This window comes from Nesoenas mayeri (genome assembly GCF_963082525.1).
Source record: "Nesoenas mayeri genome assembly, chromosome: 6".
In the NCBI taxonomy this organism is placed as follows: Eukaryota; Metazoa; Chordata; class Aves; order Columbiformes; family Columbidae; genus Nesoenas; species Nesoenas mayeri.
The window spans coordinates 33,694,368-33,714,679 of record NC_137545.1 but is presented as its reverse complement, the minus strand read 5'-3'; the positions used below and the strand labels follow the sequence as shown (position 1 = coordinate 33,714,679).

The following is a 20,312-nucleotide window of genomic DNA, read 5'->3' as shown; positions in this document are numbered from 1 at the left end:
CTTCTTTTGACTATAGTAAGAAAAATAAGTGAATGCAATAAAAAGCCCATAGATACAGCATTGCTGTTGGTTGAGAAAATGCTAGTGATTTCATGTTGTATGAAATGAGTGTTACCTTCTACTGTTGTTTCGCTGCTTTGCTGGTGTCTTGGGGAGCTGAATTGGCTCTTTTAGAGCTCCTTTCAGATGGATAATCCTTTCTTGAATGACTTCTCGGATATTTTTGATCCATTCCTGTTTTGTTTCGATACTGGATGCCTAAAGTTCCACAAGGCAGAAAGATAAACACTTTACCATATTCTCAGCATGTCACCTCTTATGTAGAAGCATCATGGCTGACTGATGAAAATGCATCATTAACTGTTTCTCTTCTCTGCTGTATTATTTTAGCTGCTGAAGTACCTGGTAACCCCAGGAGAACTGAGGGTATTTTTACCAGCCCTACTTGGCAAGCAACAGCAAATCAGCTAAGCTCTGGATAAATACATGTAATGCTAGTGATACAGCACACTCTGTAGAGGGGAAATAGGTTATCAGTGCACAGCTGGGATTTCCTCAGGAAAAATAACTATAACATGAATTCTTCACTAGAAATTCACTTGACAGACATGGCTGTCAGCTCGGGAGGTTTAAGGACTAGGTTGATCGTTGCTAAGCCCAGTGGCAGAGGACTAAGAGAATTAGAGTTCTGAGCCAAACACTCCACGATGTGCCCTGTGTCAGTGTGCAGCTGCTCAACCCAGGTTGCAAAAAGAGATGCAATTTCAGCCAGGCAGCACAACTGCACTGTTGTTATTCACACTGAGGCCTTAGAACTGAATTGTTCCTGGTGCAGGTGTGATCCCACTGACAGCCACGGGAGCCACATGAATATGAGAAGGGAAGAAACTAACCTTTCATTTAGCGCTCCCAAGGCCTGAACTACCAGCTCTAAAAGCAAAGAAAACAAGCAGAAGAGACTCACTTTCAGCACTGTTTTATTGTCTGAGGATGGTGTTCGTCCAGACCACAAAGCAAATTTACAGGGATCTCCTTCAACGTGTTCAGTCACTCCCAGCTCTGAGGTCTAGTGTGAGGAGAGATTATGAGAGATTTCATATATATTAAGCCTCGTGAGTTCCAAAAACTTCACATTTGCAGGGAGAAGTGGGGAGGCAGGGATAGATCAGGGAGTAAGATCTTGTCCCTGCTTTGCTACACACAGGTAAAAGAAACAGAAAACTAGCAGAGGCTGGCAGGGAAGTGAATGGCTTGAGTGATCCTCCTTGCTTTTCTCACCCACCCTTCATATGTCTCTATCTTAAACCTCTCCAGACTCACTGTGAACTTGGCTTTCAGGTGAGCCTTGCAGGGCTCGGAGCCAGCCCTTCTATGTGGTATGAGTGTCCCCAACCCAGCATGGGGACATGTGAGCCATTCCCCAAACTCCACCTCTACCTACAAGAAACACAACATCCAGAACATATTCTTTGCAGCCACACCTACCAGTAACTTGTTCTTGTAAACATATTTTGTGTGTCCTGAAGAATCTTTGATCTCTTTGCTAAACACCAAAGAGATTTCAAAGAGAAACAAATGCCTCTCACGGCCTTTCCGAATGAGAGACTTGGGATCCCACACTTGGAAGGAATCCTGAAGAATCAGCTCTCCCTGGACGTCCAAGTTCTCATCAAACCCTAAAACCACAAAATACATTGGCTTATATTTGTTCTTTGGACCAGTAATGGACATTAATGAGCATTCATTGTCCCAGTGAAGATATTTGTCTTTTTTTCCCCCTACTGCAATGATATAATTATTTCATCAGAGGCAAATACACCATATGTGCTAAATGAGACTGCTGTGAAGTGCAGTAGCAATTACTTAAAGATATATATTATAAAGGTTTCGGTGGTGGTTACTATATACAGAACTGCAACGCAAGGCATCTTTTGTATGTCAACACAAATTCAGAGAAACATAATGTGTGGTGGCTGGAAGTGCCCCGTCATACTAAGATGCCTTCATGCAAGCTAACCCAACCTTCAAGGGCCTGTGAGTCCACAGCAGGCACATGGGGAGCTGCACCTGTGAGAGCAAATTGGTATGGTGTCTGAATCAAGCTGCCTAGGAGGAGGTTTTAATCTTCGAGGCTGTATGTTACAAATCTTCACATGTCTGAGGATCACAGGACTCTCTTCCCATAGCTGGGAGGCTTGAGGGAAAAGGGAGCCCCTAGTGCAGGGTGCCCTCCAAGCTGCTGTCTCAGCAGCTTGTGGGTCACACATCTCTCCAGAGCTGTGGGCTGCTCCTCCACCAGCACAGCCTGCTGTTGCTCATGCCAGATAGCCCTGGGAGAGCAGCACGCAGCCCTAGTCCCTGCTCCAAGTATTCAGGAATAATGTTTTATGCAGAAGACAACTGTCCAAGACTTTGTCTACCCTAACAAAGCCATCCCTGCTTCTTCATTATCGCATGGTGCTGGTCATCTCATGGGGACAGGTTATCCACATGTTATTTTGGGAAACCTTGCTTTTCACCAGACACCATAGATAAAACTATCTTTATAGCGTTTCTATCTATGCTGGTTCAGTTTACCCCACTGCAGTTTTAGTTAACTGGTCTTAATGTGCTGTTTTGCTACTGGCAACATTTCCTTTTTCTTGCCTGTTTTAGTACTCTTCTTGTTTCCTCCTTCTGACTCAAGCCAGCCTGGAAATGTTTTTCCCAGGTCAAGAAAAAGTTTGAGACACAATAAAGCACCTCTGTCCAGAACAAAATTTTTAAATTTTAGAAGTACTGTAGACATCAAAAAGCCAATAAAATACATAACTTTGGGGCAAAGTACTTTTTTCCTAATTTTGAAATACTTTTTAATAATCCATTTTATTTATTTATTTATTTTAATCTTTGGGATAATTACACTAACATTTTGAAACATAAGCTGTTTTGTCTCAGAAAGTCAGAGCTTTTAATTTTGAAATGTTGAGACAGTATTTAGAAATGTTTTCATCCAACAATCTTTATGGCTTCTAGCAGCTAAACTGACACTGTTTTTCAGGAGCCGGGGTTTTGTTTCATTAAGTAAGAATGTGTTAACCAAATATACATATACATTGCGTATGTATACATATATATACACACATGCATGGAAGCACATATATATACACATATAAATACATGTATACACGCATAAGACATAAATAAATAAAACCCCTAAACTTCCCAGACAGCTTTATTCTTCCAAGACTTCTCGAGAAGTATCAGAAAAGCTAGGAAGGACCTGAAAATTATGATCAGTAAACAGTATTGCTACAGTCAGCCTGTACTAACTTTGCACCCAAGTTACAAGAAGGCTTCACTTATCAGCAGGTCCCTCCCTGCCCCAGCCACTTGCCCATCTGTTACCTTCCAGCATGCTGACGTGCATCGCGTCGTTGGCCTTCTTTGGGACACTGAGCATCACTTCCAGACCATCTTTGAGTTCCCCTTTGCCCTCCTCGCAGCAGGTCAGCAGTTCCTAAGAAGCAATGCAGGACAGCAATGAACAATCTCCGGACAACATGCCTGCTTTATCTCAGATTGATTTTCTTGGCAAGTAGAACACAAAGTTGCAACGGCTTCGCTAACAGTGAGGAGAGAAAACTGATCTGCATCAAAACACACAGTGGATGCTCAAAGGAAGTGGGGATCAACTGGGAATGACTATAAAGCAAGACAACATAAGGTGCTCCCAAATGAGACTCTGCACTCAGAGCCCATTTAGGCAGCTCACTAAGGTACCTTCAGTAAGAGTTGATATTTTGTGATCCTCTGGACAGGCTTGATTAAATAAGAAGAGATAGAGTTGGCCAGACCATGTCTTTGCTGAATTTCCTAGAAGAGATAAAACCAGCAGTCAGTCAAGGAAAACTATTAACCCCCTGCCAGACAGAACCACCTCTAACTAGTTTTAGCTCTGTATCTCTGCATTTCTTTTAGTTGTTTAGCATTCTTTAAGCTCATATGCAAATAACGGTGGTTTCAGAGAGGCTGGCAATAAACTGCAGAGTCCCCCTAAGGCCACTCAAACTGCAGGGGCCCTGTGCAAGTCAAGCTAAGGCTATGTTGAGTAACCTACAGAGGCTTCAATTTAAATATGATTTGTGTCAACTGGTTTCTCTTATCTGTGCAGGCTGAAAGCAGTGTCTTAACATTCAATTAAAGTGGAGTGAAATTAAATTAAATTGCATGCGTAGGGTGTAATTTAGCTGTCTAAACACGAGCATCTAGTACCATTTGATTACCCTGGGGTAGCTGAAACACCCACATGGGAGTACCAGTTCTGGCACAATGCTGACAGACCTGTGCTGTTCTGAGGTGGCAGCTGGGGACCAGGAGAAATACCCTTATGATGTCTCTTACAGCACTGAATAATCCTGGTTTGTCGCCTGAATCTCAACCAAAGTGCCTGTGCTGATCAGTGTCATGTGCCCATGAACTTCTGGAGACATCGCAGAGGCACCTGGTGAGGTCTGCAAAGGGCCCAGCTGCCTCCCTCCAACTGGTTCCAGTGAGAGTTGGGAGCGCCTGAAAACAATACAGGATGCCAGTGCACATATTTAACCATCTAAAAGACTTCAAGCTCATGGCCTGCAGGTGCAGATTCTCTGCTGAAATACGACAGGTTGAAATTCCTTGTGTCTCCATCAGGCCATGGACATGCCTCCCCTTGCTCCTGGCTGTCAGGAAACCCTCAGTTCCTAAAGGCGCAGATGGGGAGGGGAATGTGACATATCTCCGAATACTGAAGGTTAAATTTAAGACTGTAAAGGGAAGAAGTTACAGAAGATGAAAGGGGAAGAACTGCCAAAAACTGAGATTTTCTTTCTGCATACAGTCTCATTTTCTGCTGAGTACTAGGGAGGTTACCAGGTTTTTTAGCTCCAGTGTTTATGCAGCAATGCAAAAATAGCCACTTCTCACACAATATGCCAATGGATTATTTATTTCTTTATTTATATATTTTTTGGGTACTTGGCAAGTTTCTTTTAGAAAAAAACATCTCTGGTGCCATGAACAAGACCCCAAAGGGAAGGGACTCTGCATGGGGCTTGATGGGGTTTGCAAAAAGCTGAATCACAGCTGGCTCTGAACAGGGACAGTGCCTGCAGAGCACACGGCTGGGACTCAATTAATAGCTGCAGGAGCCAGCAAGACCTTGGCCATGTCTGTGAACTTCCTGGAGCTGGCTCAGTACACTTGTTTTTGTAGGATCCAAGTAATGAATTTAGCGCTATTCCTTCCTCCCAGCTCTCTGCACAGCAAGGCTTGCTCCCAGCAAGATGCGTCCCCTTGGGGCATTCCTTGCTCTGCCAGGATGCTCCCTGGTCAGACTGTGTAGAGACAGAGGGGGCTGGTGGAGTGACAGATGTCCCTGCTGCCCAGGAACCTGCTGCAGGGAAGCAACAGCACTGCTACGTGGCAATCAGAGAAATACACCGCTGGAAAGGGACATTCTCCTGGCAGCTCCTCCCTCTAGTCCCTGAAGTGCTGGAGAACAATGGCACCCTGCTGGAGCATGTCTTGGGTTGGCTTTATAACAACTGGAGAGGTTTGGACTTACTGGAGGTGGAAATTGGAGAGGTCTATGCAGGGAAGAGCACAGTAGCACAGACATTCCTCACACATCTCTAAGTAACATGAAGCACACAGATATCTGAGCTGGCTTTGAAGCAGCTGTCAGGGTTCAGAAGCAAGGTAGCCACAGGGCTCTGTGCTTTCTACTTTGCTCTGCTTCTTGTTTAAAGCAAGCTTGGCTCACATTATAGTGCACCATGGCTCACCATTAAAAACAATTTCAGTTTTTCCTTGGGTGGAAAAGCGTCCCAAAGGTCTGGAAGAAATGAAGGTACCTGATAGGTGCCATGTGCTGGCAGTTGAGTGTTGCAAACCAGGTGAGCTGCAGAACAGGATCAATGTGTAACCTTACATGCAATGATCCCAGACAAACACCAAAAATATCTTCTGTGTATGGCAGCACAGGGCCCTCAGAGGCCCTTGGATGGACAACATAGACAAATTAACAGGCATACTTAAATACAGTTTCATACTGCAGCAATTGCTGTGTTTACCATGAAGCAATAATAAAGTGTCCAGATTTTGTATCAAATGTCTTAAGAGATTCATAAATTAAAATCTCATCTACATTTGTTTAGAAGAAGGACAAACCGCATCCTGAACTGGGTGGACAGACCAATGGCTTGCTGAGTAGACTGATTCAGCACTAATATCTTTTGGTGAGCCATTTCAGAAAAAATATTACTAGGGAGAAACTGAGACCCTGCTTGTGCCTCTGCCTGTTTCCTAAGGGACACTCCAGCTCAGCAAAGAAACTATCCGAGAACCATCATCCATGTAGAAACTGCAGTACTGCCAGCCAATGAGCTTTACCATGCCTCACTCTGTAAATGCTGGCCATGTAAGCTAAAGGTGCCCTGTGGCTTCCTGAATATAAAAAAATGATCTTTTCCAAGATTTAAAGGAAAAAATATTCAAACTAATAGAAGCATATAGATGACTGAACCAAACTCTGTCCTGAGGACCAAAGCTTGCTTAAATAACAGACACTAACATCAACTCAATCACCTCAACAATATGCTGACTTTCACCAGCTGAAGCTGAAAGTTAACACATGCTGGTAATCAAAAATACATCTTGCTAGCCTGAAGTATATGGTATTACAAATATTAAAAATAGCTAAATACGGTAAGCATCATTTATCTTTGAAATTACTGAATGAAGAATACAGTTCTAAGTAATGTAGTAATACTCTCAGATGATGAACAAGAGAGATACAAAAAGTGAAAGAACCAAATTAATGAGTCTACTGCAGTTACGGAAGAGTAAGCACACTAGTTCCATTCCCTATGCAATTTCCAGCTAATACAACAACTTCCAGCTAATTCCAACAACTTTTGACTTTTATAAGCAAAGCATGATCTGTAAGCAGGGAAGACAGCAATCTTTATCCTTTTTTTTGGACTAATGCTATAGGAATAACTAGTCAAGTTTTACAACTGAGAGTTTCTGCAGAATTTTCCACCTGTATCAATTGGTTTAATATATGCTTTTCTCTGGATATATGGCTTCACTTATGTCCTCAGAACATCACAGCTATGATAGCATCGCTAATAAATTTCTTCACAGTTTTGAATGAGATATGTCACTTATCTTTGCTCCTTCTTCTAATTAGTTAAGTCTTGCAATGATCCTGGAAGCTTCAGATTTTCCATAGTCTAGACAGGTTCAGACTGATTACTGGGACTGCTTGTTTTCATCTCAAAGGTGGCCTTCTATGACACTTAACACAATTTGAGGGGTTGTACACTTGTGGCCTTCAAGCCGGCTTTTTACTAAGGAGTGTTATTCTAGACAACTCATTCTTATCAGAGTGTTTTTGGAAATTCCAGATTCTGCCTGGAAGAAAAGAACAAACCATTTCCTCTGTATTCCTCAGCCCAGGCTGTCCCCTGTCCTGTAACTTAACCACTCCCACTCCAAAATCAAGATAAGAAGGACCTACAGGTACTTCACACTACCTTAGTTACTCGACTGAGTGACTCCTAGGAGATTTTTTGGGGGAGATAGCCGGCTTTCTCTGACACATTAATATTCACTATTAAGCAACATCAGGCAGGTTTCCAGCCCATGTACTGAGCTGGGGTGGAAAAGCTTAGTAGAGGAACTGCATTTAACCTGTGTGAACAATATCGATAGACACCTAAGGCGACTCAAACCTTCCAGGAGCCACCAACCAGTTCAAACCATTCAACAGGCTCAAGCGCCATCTCCTGGAAAATGCCTTTCAGTTCAGTTCTACTTTTAGGCCACTTGGTTACAAGGCAAAAGATAAAGGTGTTCATCACTTTTCTTCTGGCTCATGTGAGACCTTTCAGTGTTGAGTTTAATCAAAATGCTATAACCATTGGCACATGCAAAACCCAGAGGAGCTGATTCATGTCAGCTGCCAACCACACCACAGGTTGGATCCCACTGAGTGGTTACATCCATAAAAAAGATTGTCATTGCTTTGGGAAAGAGGTCTTTGCATTTTTTTTTCTCCAAAAGGCAACTAATTAGAGCTATAAGGTAGCAGACAATCATGGCAAAATGGATGAGGTTCCAAAAATCAGAAGGAAAGCTTAGTTTAAAAGTACATCAAAACTTTAAAGCTTTTTCTCAGCCTACAAAACTGGGATTGGAGCCTGCAAATGTTTATCACCAGGTGTAGCACTTGTAAAGGAAATAGTCTAATTATAGTCAGTAGAGTCCCTTACTAGACTGATGAAGCAAATGTTTACTATGGTGGGTAAAATCTGCAGAACAGGAAGACAGGATCTTGATTTGGACTTGGAGATTTCAGGTCATAAAATATAATAATGGCATCTGCTTTTCGTTTTATGACTAAACCCAGAAGTAGAGAGTACATCTAAACGGGATCTTTAGAAAGGACTAAGTCTGAAAAATACACGAAGGTTCCCATAAGAATGTATGTCTCCATTAAAAACAACTTGCCACGCTGATGAAGGTCACACATCACACCACAGCCTATTGGTTTTCACAGCATGTGATACCTGCAGTGGAATTAAAAACCCAAATGCCAAAGCACCAAAAGGACCCTGTTGCTCAGATGTGTTTCAGCTGTACCACATGTGCTGAAGGAAAATAGTAAATGCTGCTTACATCAAAGAAAGTCCCTGCATGTTCCAAGATGAGCTGGTTGGAGTCAGGCTTGTTTTTGCAGTAGGTGACATACATCTGAAATTTATCTGCCTGTGAAAACAAACATCAAGGGAAAAGAAAGTTAAGCTATTTTTCTACTTGCACAGTCTTTCATTCAGGCTCACCAGGATAAATGCAAGTGATAAACTACCACCTCGCAAAGCAACATAAGAAGTGAAAATTAAGAATGGAAGATTTATAGATTGTTCATATCTTACCTGAGCAGTTCTGAGGGGAATGAGGTGCACTGTTCAGCAGCTATGGGAGGCTTTCTTTAGCAAGTGTCACAGAGAGAAGGTCTAAAACTTTAATCTAAGTATGAAATAATTTAAAAGCTCTAATCATATTACGCAGATTGTATCCAAAAGTCTACAGGTCTTAAAACCCAGTAATGAAGCGTTGGCTCTATCACCTACTTGCAGATAAAGCCAGTGTAGAAACTCTGGGCAAGAGACTCATTTAGCTTAAACTGGCTCAAGCCAACATTTTTGACTTGAGACTGGCTGAAATCTGTGATGCTGGCCCCAAACTTGCCTTTCCCACTTGGTTCAGACTTTAATGCCTCAAACTTTATGCTGTGCTAGGAGCATTTTGTATCTAATTTCCTAATTTATTTATTTTAAGAGGAAATCAAAAGCATCTGTGCACTCCTGCCTTAGAGCAGCTTCTTATTGCTGAACTCCGGTCTCATGAAGAGGCAGGCAAACAGAAGAGGATGATGGCCTCCTTTCTTTTTAAACTATTGCATTTTTGATACCAGGTATCTAAATGACAGGACTCTACAATTGGGTAGGCAGCTTTGTGTCCATCTTTCATAAATATGTAACCTCTTCTTTGCAAACAAAATTTCTGAATCTATTTCATCAATATTTGGCACATGTTTTTAAATTAAAGCCCATTTTAAATCATCCAAACACGCTTATTTTTTTGATAAGTGAAAAATTTGCATAATGACTTTTAAAATACTAATTCTCAGCTTTGAAATAGGAATAAAAACATCAGAGAAAACAAAAAGATGCCTGACTTGCCTGGTAAATATTTTGAAAAGGGAACAGCTTTCATAGAGATAAATTACTGTAGCCAATTCCTGGATCCTCCTATGCTCATGAAGACTCTTAGCATCAAGATTTCAAAGTCCCGTTAGAAATTATCCTGACATTGGATAACAAAATGAGAGAGCACAGTGGCTCAGCAATTTGACACCAATTTCTGAAGAAAAATGTTGATTAAATATATTCATGCTTTTGTAGCAGTCTCATGGCATGACTAAATTCTCTAAGGAAGGTATATTAATATTTTAAATGTCTGTCTTCTCCGGGCCCTTCACAAAGAAATGGATGTCACTCCCAAATACAGGTTTGATTTGACGAAGTCCTGTTAAATAGGAACCAGCAGAGATAAAGTCTGTACTGGTTAGTGCAGGATAAGGAGAGAGGTTCTGGAAAGCCTTTGCAACACTCCTAAGGAGAAGAACTAAGGGAAGAAACACTTCCCCCTGGAAGAGTTGAAGGACAAAGCAGTCAGTAGCTACAGATCAGCTCCTAATCTCGCTTATCACTAAGGATTTAACCCTTGCACGAATTCCCAGCTTGTTTCTGTCTGTGCTGGAAGAATTAATTTGAATAAATAATGAAAAGAAGAAGCCTCATTACCCAGGTGACAAAGCAGTGGCCCACATCCTCAGGCAGTTGTTCATATTTCTCTAGCTCCTTTAGAAAGATGCTGCAAAAAAGACGACACCAATGTAATTAGTTACAGTCAAATACCCAGGAGAAGCAGAATGACCAATGAGTTAATCAGTGCTAATGATCAATACTTGTATCTTGATTACCAGGCTAATCAGGTACCCTGCCAGTGGAAAAAGTGTGTCCTTGCCACTTCAGCTTTTTGAGCACAGTCATGCCCAACTCTACTAGAGAGGATGAGGTTGGAATCCCTAGTAGGGGGCCAGTGTGTTCAGGACAGTAAAGTGATATTCAAGAACCAGACTGAATCTTCAAAGAGATCTTGTGCAGTGATTCCGAGGAAGAGCAAAAAGAGAGGCCCCAAACTGCCAGCTTTCCATCACCAAACTCAGCACACTGGGCAAAGGACAAAAATTTAAACAAGCTTGACACTTCATAGATAAGAAGTAAATCCCAAAATACAGATTTTGTAATCAGCTCTCTTCCAACATCTGTACCATGAGTGACATCTGTTTGCAGATAGAGCCCTGTACAATCCCTAGTGGAAAGAGGAATGTGCAACAGAAGCTGAAGAAGGTGAAGCAAGAGAATGTGCTGTTTCTCCAGCCCTGAATCAGGCTGGGAAATGCCTTAACATCACCAGCCAAAGGAGAAGATTGTGGAAGATGCTGGTGGAGGCAATTTATTTTAGCATTGCTAGAAGTTTTAGTGGGAAAATGACTATGCAGATGCAGCAGGCCAGAGGTGGAGGATGGATCAGAGAAAAGAGAAATGACAGGAGCAGGGAGCTGAGGGGCATGACTGAGGTTTGAAGTGGCAGTAGCTGGGAGCAAGGGAGAGTCAAAAAGGAGAGCAATCAGATGGTATCAGTCAGGGTCACTAAAGAGAACACAGAGAACCACAAAGAGAGTGAAAGTGGGAAGAGAATTTGGTGATCCTAGCATAGTTTTATATAGGAGAAGAATATTTACCTGTATCAGAGGGCAATCTTTGTGGGCTGGAAGTCAATTTATCTATTACTTAAAGGCCTTTTTAATGTAATATGTAGTTTGAGTCTACTATTGTGACATGCTTTGAAGCTGACTGCGCAAAAGCATGCATATGGTAGCCTCTACTGGACCATATTTATATGTATGTGACAGTGAATTTATTTGGCTGAGGCCAGAACTTCAACAGGGTTTATGATTTGTTTTTCAGACTGCTTTGGTTTTGGTTTGTAACCTGAAGACAGACTTTGAAATTCGGAACTAACTTGTGAGATTCAGTACCCCTAAACATTAAGTTATTAAAGAAACAAAACAAGAAATCAGACATTACTTTGCAAATCTGCATCAATTACTTTACACTCTTGGGTGCACTGTACTGTAGGTGCAGACACCACATAGGTGTGCAGGTATACATATGCCTTTGGTTTCCTTAGTAAGTAAACATTAACAGAACTATTAGGAAAACTTACTTGTTGTGAAAGTCATAGATCTCCTGAATATTGCCAAAGATTATGTGTTCTTTATTAAGGATCCCAGCAGGTATTTCTTCTACTCCACTTGTCATTTCCCAAAGGTAAGTCTGGAAGACACCGGCAATTCTTAGCTTTGTGAGTAAACGTAGTGGAAAAGGAATAGATCTCCCTGTTTTATTGCCAAAGGCACAAACTGACAAGAGAACTGTGTATTACTTTGAGATTAAACAAACAAGCTAAAATAAAAAATATTTCAGTGTCACAGAAAGCTCTCCAGAGAAATTCAAAGTGCTGACACTTAGAAGACGTCTGAGGAAAAAGCAGAAACATGTCAACACCACCTGTCTTTGCTGTCCAACTGATGGTGTCCACAAACTGCAGGCAGAAACAGCTGAAATATAAGTCAGATTTGCCAATTCAGTAGCATTAGATACATAAAAATCTCTTTCAAACTGGAGGGATGTGAAAGCTGACAGATTTCACTGAAATACACTCTGCTTTTTGCCCTGAATATCACAGTCCCCTTCAGGAACACCCTACTGTAAAGTTAGGCAAGGTATTTGACAGTGCAAATCCAAAGGAATAGATTTGAATTCTTAACAAAATGCTCCATGATTCAAAAGAATACTAGAAATGAAGAAATTTCAGGTCAACGTCCAAATACATTGCTCTTTGCTGAGTCCCAGTCTCCCTCTGCCAGGGTGAGTGCAGATTTGCCAATAAAGGTGCACTCAGGTGTCCCCAGAGGTGCAGATGTTTCCAGCCACACGTGAGGAGCACAGGACATGGTTCTGTTCATGGCAGACAAGCTCGCTCAGCTGCCCACCTGCAGGACATGGCTCTGCAGCTGCCACCGATGTGGATACCCTCACATGGGCTCTTGTCCAGGTCACCCTTTGCAGCACAGTGAACATCACTGCAAAGGATACCATCTCCTTCCTGAAAATATTGGAGACTCCCTGGGCTGTAACTTACCTCTAAACATTCATGTAAGTCCCTGACGTAAGCTTTTTCTGTCTGAAGCAGCTCAGCCATAATGAATCTGGAAAAAAAAAAGAAAGCATTTCAGGTGTTTTGGACATTATGGGCATTTGTACAATGAACGGAAAACAAAACGTCCTTCTGTTGTCTTCATGAATCAATGTATGTTCACTCTAAACCTTCATCTGTCTCACTTTGCACATTTCAGCTCCACAAATGAAATACCACTTCATACTCTACTGTCTTGCAGGATTGTTTTCTAAATAACTTTTCTCCATAAAATTACATTAAGTTGTGTTTCTGCAGCCCTGAGTTGTGATTCACTATCTACATGCCCAACCTTAACAGTCAACTGATTCTCACAATTTTTTTCCCAGGAGTAAGGACTTGAGCTTCACCAACAACACTTGGATCTTTACTAATAGGCAGTGGAAAGTCACCCTGAAACTTGACCTTCAGTGCAATACAGATGGATTTTGGAGACATCACTAAATCGAAGAGGCTTCAACAGCTTGGTATCTGACTGGAGAAAATCCAGACTGCTGGGAAGCCCAACAACCACATCTGTAGTGCCTGAGTCTGAGCATCTTCAAGTTTAAATGTCCAATGTTTTGGAAATCTGACAAGTGTAACCACTGTTCCCTAAAGCAGAAACTATTTCTTATCAAGGTTATTCACTATAGTGGCAATTTCAGAGGGTTAAGAAGGACTGTACGTACAAATGCCTTCCAGAATAGTTTCACACAAAAATTAAGACAAAATACTGTGGAATTTCACTGTTTCTAGATTTAAGTGCAACAAGCACTCGCTCTCCAGATATTTCATCTAGTGTGAGATATTTCCAGTTTTCCAGGTTCTGCCCCCATTAAAATTTAAACCTAAGCTTCAAGTGAACTTTTGTGTCACTGAAACCCAGTTAACTCCTCTGGATGTCATTTGAGTTCAGATAATACCCAGACATGTAAAGATGCTTTTCATTTTTTCCTGTTCATTTAACTTTTCACATACACCCAGGAAGAAATCATGACAATAAGGCTAATCAAAGTTCTTGACTCATTCCTTTCCCTTTCCAAAAGTAACTTCTGATTAAAAAATACAACCTGTATGTTCTGAAATTCTCCAGCCTAAACGTCACAACGTTTGCTCTACACCTGTAGACTTATCTCAGTAGCTCTGCAGCTGCAAAGAGTTATAGGACTGTCAGTTCTGGTCATACAAATATCACAGAACCACTCTTAGATAATGTGTCATTGTGGACTGTGAGCATTTGGGGACATACTCCTTCTTTCTGGCCGACTTCCTTTTTTCTTCATTGACTTCATGATTTGCATCTCGCAGCTTTACCTCCCGGTCTGAAAGACTTGCTGGAATAATATCTAGTTCTAGGTCCTTGTTATCCTGGAAAAAGTGAGAGTGCAGATTTTAAATTCATTGTAATCCTACTGTTAAATTCATTGTAATCCTACTGTTAAATTCATTGTAATCCTACTGTTGTTGTGCAAAATGCAGCATGTTCATGAGATCAAATGGATGAGGAGGGACAAAAGTAAGATAAAGATACCAATGTCAGAAAGAAGAAAATTTAAAGAGGTAAGAACTAAAGTAAGAATGGAGAAGGTGAGAGGGAAATTTAAAAAAAACGCAATGAGATTTATTGTTGTCTTCACCATTACTCCTATCTAGGAACAGGTATTGATGACAAACATCTACATTTTACCTCACTCATTCACATCTAAATTAGTTGCCTAGTATGGGACTTCATAAATACTTGGATAAATTAAGGTGCTATCCAGAGACAATCCAAACTATCAATAGTCTTCTGCCATGGAAATACCTTACCAGACTGTGGCTGTAAATTTGTGTACACCAGAGACCCTACAAGGATCAGTACATTTAAGGTATCTTGAGGGTGTGAGGGAATTTATTCCTCTTTCTTTGATACTTAATTTTGAAGGATGGTGACTGAAAGGTGTTTTTGCCTCTGGCACTCCCCTTTAGTACTGTGACCAGGGAATAGCCTGAGATTCCAATATTTGTTTTTCTTGTATTGCTCTATTTCACCTAAAAGAGCTCAGAGATGAGGTTGGGGATCAATTTTTTGGTTACTTTGAAGGGTGAGAGAATGGAAACTTACAGTCAAAACCTTTGTTTGATTCAAAATAATGGTGTGGGAGCAGGATTTATGGCTTATGTTAAAATTAACAGAGACTTTTATTCCAACTATGTGTTTCCCCTCCTTTGCAATAGCTGTATGGTCTCTTGGAGAATTATACAAACATTTGCTTATAAAGCCTTTCTGATCTTCACCTATCTACTCCTCATATCACTGATCTGCCACAAAAACCCACACTTTTTATCTTCAGAAACAGCTCTGAGCTAGCCTGGTTTGGTTGGTCAGGTTTTAAGTGGTTCTAATGAACACAGGATACCCTGCAGCCTTCATGCCATGGGCTTCACTGCCCTTTGTGACTTTCAGCTTTGGTATAAAACCCCAGCAGGACACAGACTTACAGTACCTCTGTATTGATTCCAAGGGCTTTTTCCAGGGAGTAGCGGTATTTCCCCATCCTGAGAGAGAAGTCACGGTAGCGTTTGTCAACGGTGGTGACCCACTTCCTAATTTCAGTGGCGTGTATATGTCCTTTTTCTACAAAGCTGTCAGCCAGCTGGATGAGGAGCTTCACTTTCTCCTTTGTTTGCTGCCCAAAATATTATCCTCGGTTATATTGCATCCTTATTACTTCCTTTGCTTTAATTCACACAGCAGTCAGAAGCAGCTCATAATTTTTTATACATCATTAAAGCATGCCTGTACTTCATCTAATACAGAATCAGATGCCTTAAACCTTACCCAGTAAAACATGAAAGGACTGACATTTTAATAAGAACACTTACGAAACTGAAGGAGATAGAAAAAGTCAAGTTTTTGAAAACACACACGCACAAACACATAAGGAAAACATGTTGGAAGTTAGACATGCCTCCTTCCCATAACCAAAAACTTACTTTCTTGTGAGCTTTGGAGTAGAAGACAGGATTTGAAAATCATACCTCATAAAATATAACAAGTTATTCTGAATCTGTACCGGGGTGGTTCTGCAGACCTGTGTAGGCAGGTCATTAATACACCACATATCAGTCCAGGAAGAGAGTTTGAGTCACTGCTGCTCTTTTTCAGAAACAAACAGAATTTAAATCCAACTTCCTGGACTACTAAAAAATCACCCATCAGTATTTTAGTTGGAGCATTACAAACTAAAAGATGCCTGAACTTCAAGATATAAACTGAGCCCCCAAACCTTCCAGTGGTCTTTTGTATTCCATTGGGGCTCTGACTGTCCCTTAGTCTCTATGGTTTTTCATGTTGAGGAACTTCATGCAAATCTGGCACAAAGAATAGTTATAAATTTTAGCTTAGATTCCAAATCTGCCTCAGGAACTAAAGGTGCCTGCACCCTCATTTGAGCCAAGTCAAGTACAAATTGTTTTAAAAACCTGAGATATCAACTGTATAGACTGCGCTTCAGCTGTAACACACATTTTAATCCTCAAAAGCAAAAGGAAAATCAGTCGTATCCCCAGAGGTAATGGCAAGCTGCTTTTCAGAGATGGGGAAAACTTTCCACTCTGCCCGAAGTGAGACATCCTGTCAGTACTTGACATTATCAGCAGTCTGGCCATAAACGGGCAAATGCATGTCAGACTAGAAAACATGTAGCAGATTTCAAACACAAATCTAAATTCAAGACATTTCACCAGCAAAATAAACTAACAGCAGAATGGGAGGCCAGCTTAACAAATTAACTGAGTTCTTAACCAAGGTGAGGTATGTAGAAGTAAAAATCTGACTTCATATTTAAATATTTCATTCCCAAAAGCTACTGGTGTCTTGCTTTCCAATTAGTTTGCTCCAAAAGTTATTTGGATGAGGAAGGCTTTCAGTTACAGCCTAATTTGAGAATAACATCTGTGTGGAAGCAATAGGCATTTACCAGATTCCACGTGGCAGGTAAAACATTCTAGGTCAGCAGTAGGAAAGTGATTTACTAAAGGCCTAGGGAGCAAGACAGGATGTGACAGTGTAAGGAACAACTAGGAATAGTCGGTAAGGAACAAGTTATAAAACTCACTTCTAGGCTGATTCAAGAGTAGAAATAGTTTGGAAATTTCAGGATGAATTGGGATTATTCGGATCAAAACTAAATTATAAACTGGAACGTGATTTTAGGCAGACTGATTATGGGTGGTTAGCAGAAGTACTGTTAAAGGAATGTTGTAAGGGTCCTGTCTGACTAAATTAACTTCCAGATACTTCTAATTATCTCCCATTCTCACAAATATGCAAGCTAAGGAAAAAGAAAGGGGAGAAGAAGAACACAAGGGCTGTGAATCAAACCCATGCAAGCATGGACAGCCTAATGAGGAATTTAAGGATTACAGAAGATCAGTCTCAGGACACAGTGAAATGAAGCTACATAATACCAAAGCCAAGGCCTTGCTGCAGTCTGACTTTGCAATTTAAATCCTTATCAGTGACGGTAATACCCCTATGGATTCATTGTCTGTGAATTACCTATGGTTTGAATTAATTTGTCTGAAGCAGATCCAGTCACTATTCCTCTATAAACCCCATCAGATTTCTCAGAATTGCTCCTTATAAATTAATAGATTCTTGGTAATGAAGCTTTGTATTAGAAGTGTTCACCCTGGAGTTCACAAACCCATTTATTTTAAGTATTTTGTTGGGATCAGCACATTATTGTTAATGAGATAAATGATCATCTGTGATCAAACCAGCTGGAATTAATGAACCAAATTGTAGTTGTACTGACAGAAGAAACAGATAGGTAATCCGAGATGACCTTGGATATGTTCAGCTATTCCATCCTCAATCATACAAGAATGGTATTAGAGTATGTCTCATTAGATTGCTGTGAATTCTGTATGCAAATGGACTTTTTCTTCTGATCAGAACAAAAATGCTCCAAAACCAATATAGACCAAGGGGCAGAAAACCTCATTTTTGTGCCTATATCTTGCTAAAACTGAAAGATCACCCTTCTCAAAAGACATTTCGCTTTTGGGCTGGGAATGTCATGAGAAAAATACAAAATCAAGATAATATTAGTACAAAGATTTAAGGCATTGAAACAGGATCATAAGCATAGATTAAGGCATATGCCGTAATTAAAATTGTTGTTTACCTTGGCAGGTACTCTGAATTCCCCATATTCCTTCAGGAGTTCCTGAGTTTCTTCTGCTGATTCCCCTGTGGAGGTGTGAGTAGAGAGGTAATATTCGCCTGTTTCTTGGATCCAGTCTAAGGCCTGTGAATGTCAAAAACAACCAAAGGAAAAACAAAACAAACAGTCTTTGTATTTCAAGAACTAATCCTCTGACAAAAACAATCTGCCAAATAAAGGATATCAAATCCATTGGGACTTAATACTGTGTACACTAAAACACTTTCTAGGAACACATAAAAAGAATACAGTAATCAAAGCAGGTGGGAGAGTATACAAAAGGTGCAGTATATTTCCTAGGAGAAAAAGGGGTGTAGGGAATTCTACCTATATACAGATACATTTGCATGCAGGGAAAGCAGTTTTCTCATTCAGTAATATCTCAATAAACCAAGTTTGCATTTATATTTGTTTTCAAACAAATGAATAAATCCAGAAGTTAATTTGACCTAATGAAAATACTGAGTTCTGTTGTAGAGTTTTGGCGTTTTATTTAATTGTTTTAAAAAGCTACCTTTGCCATGTTTTCAAAAGTTACAGTTCTTAATTACAACTGGAGATTGTAACAGGAACCCCACACAAAAGTGTTACACAGGTACAAGAAATATTTACACACTGCCAGGACATAAAGCCAAAGCAGGGTTTTTACACTACCTGTTTAGCACTGCGCTCAAAGACAACATATTGTTGGCACTGGTCTAATCTTCTCTTCTTCAGGGTCCAGAAGTGAAGGACCCGGTTCTCCCTCTGCAGCAGCTCACTCAGAATGGCTGAGGGCAAAGGAAAACATCTGCATGATTAGTGATTCTGTGAGTTCCTACAGAAATAAGCAATAAGAAACTGAATTTACTCACTCTGCCTGAACTGCATTCCCAAGAGCAGAGCCCCTGAGATTGTACCTCTTAAAAACAAGTGCTAATGCAAAAGGGCTGCTTTAAAACAATGACAACAACAAAAGTACAGTTGCAGGGTTATCTGGTAAAGAACAAGAGGCTAAACCAGGGTTTGGGATTTACCCCAGCAAATATGCTGGTGTACATGATCTCTAGTCCTTTCGTTCTTCTCTAGTGCTTATTTCAGGAGCCTAGTACTGGTTGATATAGAAGATGCCCTTTTACCACCTTCACTGTTGCACTGGCTATAGCTTCCCAGCACGTGGCACTGAAGTCTGCTGTCCCATTCAGACCTCCAGTCATGACTGAAAATAATTCAGGCCTGAGGCCCAGGTTTGACATACCTGGTAAGGTTTTCTTATACAGCTGTGCTGCCTGGTGACCCTCTGTGTTCTCCCTCTGCAGCTACTGCTGGGCTACGACTTCGGGTTGTATTGGTTCTCTAAACTGTTTTCTATGTGATGGAGATGTGACAGTCATCCAGATTCAGGAAGAGACTGGCAGGAGAACTGCTACTCCTTGGAGTCTAGGACATACATGTTCTCCTTGAAAAATCCAAGACTATATCAACTTGATAGAAAGGCGTGATTTAGCTCTTAAAAATACTTTTAAAAGTATCATGGGTTTAACCGAAAAGACTGCACACAGAGACAGTGCAAGAGATTTATGCTATATTATAACACAAACCTTAATTAAACCTGAGTTTTTCAAATTAAACTGAGTTTAGCCATGTGTGGCTGGCAGCAGAGTGGCTCATCCCAGCCACGGCTGGGTCCAGAGCTCAGGTTGACACCTTGCAGGAGGCGCAGGGCCACCCTCCTGCCCCATGCTCAAAGCCCAGCGTCCACCAGAGAGGGCTCAGGCACAGGCACCCCTGTCAGAAGCTACACTCTGTTGTATCAAAACATTGAGACTGGTTTCCCAACCACTTGCAGTGACTTACAATCATCTGTAGCACCTGTTAAAACCTCTCTCACCCTAAGCCCTTTCTGAATGTATTGATATTCATTGCTTATGTATTAATACCAGTGGCAGCAGACAAACTTGGATGTATTCGTTCCCACTTACAAGTGTGACACTGATTACGGTCAGAAAATCTGTAATACCTAAGTTAATTGCAAAACCTAGCCCAGTCTCTGCTGAGGGCAATGGGAACTTTGAATGACAAAAGAAACTTGAAGATTGTCATGAGCATTCTAGATGAGAGCTCTGCATAAACAGTTTATGCCAAAAACCCTAGGTTTTTTCTATATTAATGACTTTGATGTGGAAGCTCAATAAGTATCCTACTAAAAAGTGCTTTTATTCT

At 40.9% G+C, this 20,312-nt stretch overlaps 1 protein-coding gene across 4 annotated transcripts in view; it reads right to left on the bottom strand.

Moving 5' to 3' along the window:
* KALRN (kalirin RhoGEF kinase) overlaps positions 1-20,312 on the bottom strand; it is a gene marked incomplete at both ends in the record, with an annotated part of 504,008 nt that overhangs the window by 138,811 nt on the left and 344,885 nt on the right. For all 4 annotated transcript variants that reach the window (XM_080346391.1, XM_080346393.1, XM_080346392.1 and 1 more), the window contains 13 exons: positions 116-258; positions 965-1,066; positions 1,486-1,676; positions 3,388-3,499; positions 3,763-3,855; positions 8,704-8,793; positions 10,395-10,464; positions 11,884-11,993; positions 12,862-12,928; positions 14,147-14,265; positions 15,384-15,566; positions 18,072-18,194; positions 18,765-18,880. In XM_080346391.1, coding sequence (XP_080202517.1) covers positions 116-258; positions 965-1,066; positions 1,486-1,676; positions 3,388-3,499; positions 3,763-3,855; positions 8,704-8,793; positions 10,395-10,464; positions 11,884-11,993; positions 12,862-12,928; positions 14,147-14,265; positions 15,384-15,566; positions 18,072-18,194; positions 18,765-18,880 — 1,519 coding nt within the window. The remainder of the gene's footprint in view (positions 1-115; positions 259-964; positions 1,067-1,485; positions 1,677-3,387; positions 3,500-3,762; positions 3,856-8,703; positions 8,794-10,394; positions 10,465-11,883; positions 11,994-12,861; positions 12,929-14,146; positions 14,266-15,383; positions 15,567-18,071; positions 18,195-18,764; positions 18,881-20,312) is intronic.